Consider the following 8,403-nt stretch of genomic DNA (forward strand, 5'->3'; position numbering starts at 1 on the left):
CTGCTGAGGAAACAGAAGCTGCATCTGAAGTGGCATTAGATACATTTACACAGACAGGTTGATGAAGCTGAGGTGCCATAAATGCATTTACACTGCAAAATTTCAAATGCATAAATAATTTTATAAGATTAATGTTTTACATATTTTTTTTAAAAATACAAATAAATGTTGAAAAAATGCAATGATACTTTTAAATATGACTAAACCACCAGTAGGTGGCGGCAAATTTCTCATTTATTTATTCATTCATTCAACCGATTCATTCAAACGGCTCATTCATTCAGAAACGAGGCTAGTGACTGTCCTTATGAATGGGCCACTGAATCATTGACTCACTCGATTCGTTCAAAAACTTGGATTCATTCAGTAACGAAACACAGCTGTGTGTTGCTCGGAGACACGAAACAGTTCTGCTTTGTCTTTGATCGGAACTATTTTCGTCAGCAAAATTGAGCAAAAACAGTCAATATTTTGTCTAAAATTTAAGTCACTTAATTTTAACTTCTTGTTTATTGAAATACTATTGTATAAAATCAATGTCACATTGCAATTGTGTTGATATTGATATTCGGGGAAACATCATGGCCGTATACTTAAATTATATTATGTTATAATTTATATAACGTTGTTATATTACGTTGCTTACCTAAATCATATTTTGTAAATATTCTACCGCAGTAAGTTATGCATCTATAAATTTCTGTGTTACTTTGTGTGTGCTGTCTCTCTCACACACTCCTCAGGCTGTGCAAGCCTCATCTAGCACGACATAAATACATTATCAGTCGCCATTACACTGAATGCAATTAAAATTAGAATCATTCTCACGTGAAACGACGTGTTTACACGCGACTGTGAGTGTGCGCGTGGCTGTGACGTCATTGGCAATAAAAGGATCGTCTCGGAATCGGCAAGATGCTAGACTGACCGGACGGTCACCGATCCGGGCCGGTCATGCGAAAAATCGGCCGATTCCGATCACTGGCCGGTGTTGTGCCGAATTCTGCACCACTGCCAGATTATGCACCCCCTCGTTGAAGTCGCTACTCGATTGCCTAATCCCAACCCCACCCCTAATCCTAACGCCTCCCCCACACCTACTCCTAAACCTACCAATACTAGGGGGTGCATAATTTGGCAGGGTGCAAATTTCGGCACTACACCGGTCAATCGGTGCATCTCTACTTACATCAGGTATGAATCCAATCTCGTTCAGGTGGTTGCTGAGCTCGGGGTCATGGAACGCAATCATCTGCGAGAAGACGGTCAGATATTCTGGAGAAGTGAAGAATAAGAGCATTCAGGTGTTTGTACTCGCGCCAAAAACACTTTTAACACGTTATACCCATGACAGGACAAACACTTTGCTCAAAGCTCAGTCTGAGAGCAAAACAAACCAATTCTGCTCCTGAAGTGCTGACAGCTGAGCTTGCGAGCGCAACAACAAACATGCCCAAATGTCAGGCTACAGAAATCCTCTAAGTGTTTATGGCTGCAATCACTGCAGTGTAACAGCCATAAACACTTAAAAGATTTTTAAGAAACAGCTGCAATGCAAGCAAGCACGTGCAAACTGCCACACAAATCGGGCATGCTGTAAATTGATTAAATGTGGTTACTTTTTTTGTACATTCCCAATCTAATACTGTAGTTCTATTCTTTATGGAGAAAGAAAAGGTCACCTTACCTTGTATCACATGCGAGTTGTCCTTCAGGAAGAAATTGTACAGATATTTGGGTATGAAGGCCGACATGCATGCATATGCAAGAGCTGAGAGGAAAAATAATAACAAGACTGAGTTAGTTCAGCTAGAGGCACTAATATCAGGAAGAATGTCAAAAAATAAATAAATAAAGACAGAACAAATTGGCCAGAAATATTACCTTCGTTGTTGAAATTTAGATAGAGGAAAGGTGCGCAAAGCGAATCCAAGCCTACAGCAAAAACATCAAATCAACACAATCTCATAAATCCTGTCAAGAAAATGCCCATGTCATATTTCACCCTAAAAAAAAAACTTTTTTTTTTTCCAGAGGATTAAGATTTTTTGCATTGTGACAGGATTTCCAACACATTAATAAAAAATAAAGAAAATTTAAATAAAAAGAGAGATAGAAAGAAACATAATTTCAATTGTATTTATACATCATGATAATACAGTAATGAAGATATAATAAGAATCACCACTGAGAGCAATTACATATCATTAGAATTATAATTTTGGTGGAAAATGTGTTTGATTGTACTGCTAATAAATGGCATAATGAAAAACACCTAGACATTCCTAAAACTAAGCTTGATTTTCTTTACAGAAAATATAATCTCTTAATATTTTAGGGTGAAATATGACCCAGATGTGTTCTTGTCAGGTTTCTCAAGAGTGCACAAGATTTCATCTGCTATATTTCTCAAACAGTGAATGTACAACAAAAACACTGCGAGTCTTTGGTGCCATCTAATGGCAGAAAGCGGAACCGTGTACATGACCCCACCCAAGCATGGCTCCTTCACCTTGCCAGTACACCAGATCAGGATGAGACACCACCCAAGCCTTGAGCACCCGCCGGAACTTGATGTGACCCTGAGGTGACGACAGCAGCTCGTCGTACTGGTGACAGCGAGGGATGTCCACTTCAATCTGCGTGACAAATTATAACGGAACTTCTAAAGCATAAAATCCACAGCCTTAAATGAACTCAGACGAGTGGCTAGGTGGGCGACGTGTCTCCGTCATCAGGGATTGTTTGAAATATTCAGCAGTGGATAGTCAAATCTTAACAAGGCTTAAAGGTGAAGACAGGCACTTCACAAACAGGCTGATGAATTATTCAGCTTTTCAATAACCTCAATCAGTGCGAAGTCTATTAAACACATGGAAGAGAGTCTCACCTGTCTATCAGTGGGGATGGGCGTGTCCTTATCGATGCCGTCATATTTTGATTGGATATCCCCCTGCGGGAGTACATTGACTGATTTGAATGTGGGAGTGTTGCACTAAAAGGCATGTTTAATATGAAAACAGAATAACTGTATTGCTATAAAGTGAAAAGTGCATTGAATTTATGTCAAAATTTGATTGATTGCACACGTCATGCATCAATAGTCCATTAATGACCAGAAAACGCCAGGCATGCTTTTTAGTTGCCAAACGCATCAACATTTTGATTCGACTCCAGAAAATCAGCCCACGGTTTCCTATAAAAAAAGGTCATAAAACATCTATTGCTGAACAATTACAATATATTCCCTGGCGTATATGCAGTATTTGTGTGTACCTCAACCCCTAATAAAGCTGCCCAGGCCAGACCCCTCAGAAGAGGAGGAATATCAACCCTCGCCTCCTTCCAGATCTGGTACTTTTTGTAGGGGTACGCCTAAAAATTCATGCGAAACACATTTATGGAATTATTTACAGTAATAGCAGTTTGTTAAAACTCGTTTTATGAGCCGATGAAGTCTGTTAAACTGATATAACTATGAATTATTGCTCAACGTCAACAAAAAAGTGTTTCAAAAGGACTGATAAATCAATATTAATGATTTGTTTTTTTTTTTGAAAATGTCAAGAAGTTAAATCCTAAAACCTCAAAAACAACTTTTGGCATTTTTAGGCAAAACTCAGCACATAATTTTGACTCTTTATGAGCCATTTTTTCCGTGGGTGGACATCCATCGTGAGGTGATTTCATCAGCTATTTTTATGTGGTCATTTTCAGAAATTGTGTGTGTGTGAAGGACCTTGAGCAGTCTGTCGAAGAGGACAATGCGGGTGTGCTGGTACTCGGTGTCTCTCTCTCGGATAATGAGGGGCAGTGTGACCGTGGCAGACAGTTCATTACTGCTGTTAGACTGAGGCAGGGTGGATTGCCTGCGGGACACACAGGACATTTCTATAGCATCAGACAGACACTGACTGCTGCCAGACACACCAGAATACTGAACACAAAATGAGACTTAATGAATAAGAGATGACTTCTTACTCATCTTCTAGTAACGGATAGTACGTCTCTCCTGCAACATCCTTCAGCCTCTGGAATGAGAGATTAGCCATGTCAACTCACGTTATTTATTTGGATTTGATTTAAAACAAAAAACAAAAAAAAAACTGCCAAATATTGTCTAGATTTAGCTTTAAAACTTTTCACAACTTCAACAACTAAATTTGTAAACAGACATATAATATGTCTTTAATATATCTTTATAAATTAATATATAATTATAACCCTATATAATAATTAATATATAAATATATTATAATATATAAAAAAATAATATAATATATAAATATATTTTACGTTTTAAATTCATAAATATAAACATAAATCCTATATAAATACATATATGTAATATAAAACTATTATATATGAATAACCTTTTGTGATAAATATGTAGATAATGCAAGATTACATTTTTAAAATGTCACATTTTATGCATTTTTTAAATAATTCAATATAAACCCAAATCTTAATTATACATCTAAATATTCAAGATAATCATAAATGAACAATAAAAAATTAAAATATTGTCTATGATATTCAATATAAACCAAATCTTAAATCTTAAATTATACATCTAAATATTTAAGATAATCATAAATGAACAATAAAAAAAAATAAATATTGTCTACAATATTCAAAATGAACCCAAATCTTAATTATACATCTAAATATTGAAGATAATTGTAAATGTACAATAAAAAATAAAATATTGTCTACAATATTCAATATAAACCCAAATCATAATTAAACATCTAAATGTTGAAGATAATTGTAAATGTACAATAAAAATTTAAATATTGTCTACATTATTCAATATAAACCTAAATCTTAATTATACATCTGAATATTGAAGATAATCACAAATGTACAAATATAACTGATCAAATAAACTTTTCCTAAAATTCTGAAAGATTCTATATAAGATATAAATGTGTATACACACATACACACACACACACATATACATATATGTGACCCTGGACCACAAAACCAGTCATAAGTCAATACATCACCGTACATCAATGGAAAGCTTATTTATTCAGCTTTCATATGACGTATAAATCTCAATTTCGAAAACTTTACACTGGTTTTGTGATCCAGGGTCACATATATACATATATATATATATATATACACCCTTACATTTTTTAGCTGATATATACCCTTACATTTTTTAGCTGATTAAGAGAAAGAGTCACAGTTGTGTCATCAAGGAGAAAACTTCTGTCGCGGCCTTGACCAAAAGACTCGCCGTCCTCCAAAATGAACCTGGAGAGCAAACACATTTGAGCATGGTAATAAGCTACATGAATGCAAACAGCTATTTAAAACAGATGATTTATTCTGCACATTGAAACAGTCGTTATGCGGATTCTAAAGCTGGCGATCTGTGGGGATCAGAGGTGTGTGAGTACTTGGGGAGGGTGCAGATGGGAGGTTTGGACTGGATGATCTCTTGATTGGTCAGCTCTTTCTCCAGGTCTCCTCCTGCCAAACACCACAGATGATGCACCTCATCTATGGCTCTCTCTGCCAGGTAGTTCTCTCCATCATCTGCACAACACAGCAGTATAGTCATTAACACTATTTTTAGAATTTGCTTTTTTATAGTCATTAAAACTTTTTCCATAGTGTGAGATCTGGGCACCCGAACCTTTCCAGAGTTCACTGATGTCCTCAGGAAGCTGTAAATGAGCACAGTGCGGGGCCGCGGCAAACAGACGCACAGGGCTCTGGTAGGGTGTGTACTGACAGGAAATGCTCTCAAACACAGAGTCTCCCAGAAGCTCGGCCGGAGTGGGTCTGAAAGACAAGAACAATCAGACACTAACAATTATTATTAATGAAGCATAAGTTTGGTCCTCTCTGTTTACTCACATACTGTATGCATTAATAATAATTATTAGTATTAATATTAAGTAGTACATCAATTCCAATAATGTGATTTTCAATGTGTTCAATTACAAACAAATATGGAAAAATTTTAGTAGGGAAAATTCCCTGTATGGAAATTTTCAACGCTTCATGAATAAATTAATTATTACAGTTAACTAAAACTAAAAGTAAAACATAAAAACAAAAGAAATGTTAAATAAAATAAAATGTTTAGTCCATACTGTATGTATTACTTATTAGTAGTATTAATATTAATGAGTACATCAATTCCAATAATGTGATAATTCAATTAGACAAAAGCAAACTTACTAATATAGAAATAAAATAAATGATAACTGAAATAAAATAAAATGAAATTCTCATTTTAATTTAGTTTAACTTGATTAGTTTCATTTAATATTGGTTCTAAAGACTTATTCTGGAAATATAATAAATAAAAACTAAAAATTGAACTAAAACTAAAACTCAAAATCTAAATTAAAGTTAAAAAGTAATAAAAAATGTTTTAATAAAAAATAAATTGTCCTAAAATAAATAAAATTTAAATAAAAATGAATAACATATACTAAAATGAAATGAAACTGAACTGAAAATATAAAAGTAATAAAAACCGATTCAAAATATTAATAAAAAACTATAATAGTATCTCTGCTACATATGTATATTCTGAAGTGGTAAAAATGGCTGTTTAAAAAAAATACAAATATTGAGATGCAATATGAATGAAAAATATCAATTTTATAACTATATGACACATTCCCACAAAGAATTGAAATAATACAATTATTGGTAAAAAATAAGTGTAAGTCCCTACTCAAGAGATTTCATGGCATAATGACATAATGCCAAACTGTCCATTCTGACTGCATGAAAAGTTTTGGAAGATGAGAGAGAGAGTTTTTTTTCCCATAAAGAAATGATATAGGGCTAAATATTGTAAGTAACCTTTTTGAAGGGAGAAACGTCAGGCATTTCCTCAATAAAGCCTGCACATTTTCAGGCAGCTCCTGGGAAAAAGACGGAGACAAGAATATTAGTAAAGCATCAAACCCAGCCAAACTCTGATAAATCAGCACTATCTGTCATTCGTACCATAAACCCCACTGAGGGCGAGGTTTTATGAGGACATTTGGAAAACATTAGCCATATGACCAGTGAGCCTTCATTGTCAAGCTAAGAAGAGTTTATCTGAGAGGTTTCAAAGTAAACCTTTTAAAGTAAAATTCTTTTGAGATGAAACCACTGAGATAAAGCATTTCCTACCATGACACTGATTGTGTATTTTTCTGTCTGACAGTAAAAGGTTTACAAAAAAAGAAAACAATCAAATATCTTTGCAAGGAATGTAAAGTACAAAGATGAAAGGCTATCCATTATGATGAGCAAACTTACCTTAACTGTATCTAAGCACCCGTGTTCCTCGGCAAGAACAGTGATTATGTCGTCCATGCATCCTGTAGAGACGATAAGGTATTCCAATGGTCAAATGCATTACAACAGAAAATAGACATAATAATGTGGTGTGAATACATAAACAGTGTCACATAAGCATGAACTTGCCTAAGGTGATGATGAACTTCATTCTCTCGCTAATATCAATGTTCTGTAGTATCTGCCTTCCCTATTGGACAACACAAGTCACATGACATCAAATAGTTAATGTTAAAATCATTATGGTAACATTTAAAAAGTCTGAATATTTTTGCAGTATGCAAATTTTCTAAGCCCTACTTCATTTGCCAAAAGTGCAGTATACAACAGAGCATACTAAATACAATGCTGTATCCCATAATGCACTGTGCTTGATTTGACCTTGTATTCCTCTTTTTAAAAAGAGAGTAGGCTTTGTCAAGCCAACATTAAAGTTTGTTCACAAATTTTGATCTAGTTTCTTCTGGCCGGGACGGTTATTACCACTTACTAAAAATAAAACTATTAAAACATTTTTGTTAATTGAAATTAAGTTGAACTATTTATTTCAACTATAAAAATATTAGCTTAAAATATAAAATCTAATAAAAATATTAGATTAAAAACCTAAATATATTTTTAATGTTATTAGTGTTATTTATAATTTCATTTTTTTAATTAAATTCCAGTTTTGTTTAGTTTAAATTTAAAATAACCACCTAAAATATCTCAAATAAAATAAATAAAAACGGAAACTAAAACTGAAAAATAAAATCTAAACAGTAATCATTAAAAAAGACAAAAAAAAATAGAAAAATACATCAAATTAATTACAAATTCAACTAAAATTAAAACAAAAACTAAAAGTATAAAAATGTATCTAATTCAAAATGTTAATAAAAACTATGACAATAAATACATAATAATAAAATAACACTGGCCTGGAAATTTAATTAAAAATTAATAAATACAAATTAGCAATATTTGATGTTATGTAGTTTATTGTATGTTTATAATAAGACGGAGTATACTATTTCATATATATATATATATATATATATATTTTTTTTTTTATTTTTTTTTTATTTTTGTAATTCA

At 33.2% G+C, this 8,403-nt stretch overlaps 1 protein-coding gene across 3 annotated transcripts in view; it reads right to left on the reverse strand.

Annotated features, from left to right (window-relative positions):
• Positions 1 to 8,403, reverse strand: part of LOC107675790 (TBC domain-containing protein kinase-like protein) — a 57,823-nt gene that overhangs the window by 41,465 nt on the left and 7,955 nt on the right. For all 3 annotated transcript variants that reach the window (XM_016470254.1, XM_016470262.1, XM_016470269.1), the window contains exons 7-20: positions 7,456 to 7,516; positions 7,288 to 7,349; positions 6,841 to 6,902; positions 5,654 to 5,802; positions 5,415 to 5,553; positions 5,169 to 5,268; positions 3,982 to 4,031; positions 3,740 to 3,869; positions 3,277 to 3,375; positions 2,891 to 2,953; positions 2,513 to 2,639; positions 1,885 to 1,935; positions 1,688 to 1,771; positions 1,190 to 1,275 (exon numbers count right to left, since the gene is read on the reverse strand). In XM_016470254.1, coding sequence (XP_016325740.1) covers positions 1,190 to 1,275; positions 1,688 to 1,771; positions 1,885 to 1,935; positions 2,513 to 2,639; positions 2,891 to 2,953; positions 3,277 to 3,375; positions 3,740 to 3,869; positions 3,982 to 4,031; positions 5,169 to 5,268; positions 5,415 to 5,553; positions 5,654 to 5,802; positions 6,841 to 6,902; positions 7,288 to 7,349; positions 7,456 to 7,516 — 1,263 coding nt within the window. The remainder of the gene's footprint in view (positions 1 to 1,189; positions 1,276 to 1,687; positions 1,772 to 1,884; positions 1,936 to 2,512; positions 2,640 to 2,890; positions 2,954 to 3,276; positions 3,376 to 3,739; positions 3,870 to 3,981; positions 4,032 to 5,168; positions 5,269 to 5,414; positions 5,554 to 5,653; positions 5,803 to 6,840; positions 6,903 to 7,287; positions 7,350 to 7,455; positions 7,517 to 8,403) is intronic.

The sequence above is a fragment of the Sinocyclocheilus anshuiensis genome, unplaced genomic scaffold, assembly GCF_001515605.1.
Source record: "Sinocyclocheilus anshuiensis isolate Anshui unplaced genomic scaffold, SAMN03320099.WGS_v1.1 scaffold469, whole genome shotgun sequence".
Taxonomy (NCBI): domain Eukaryota; kingdom Metazoa; phylum Chordata; class Actinopteri; order Cypriniformes; family Cyprinidae; genus Sinocyclocheilus; species Sinocyclocheilus anshuiensis.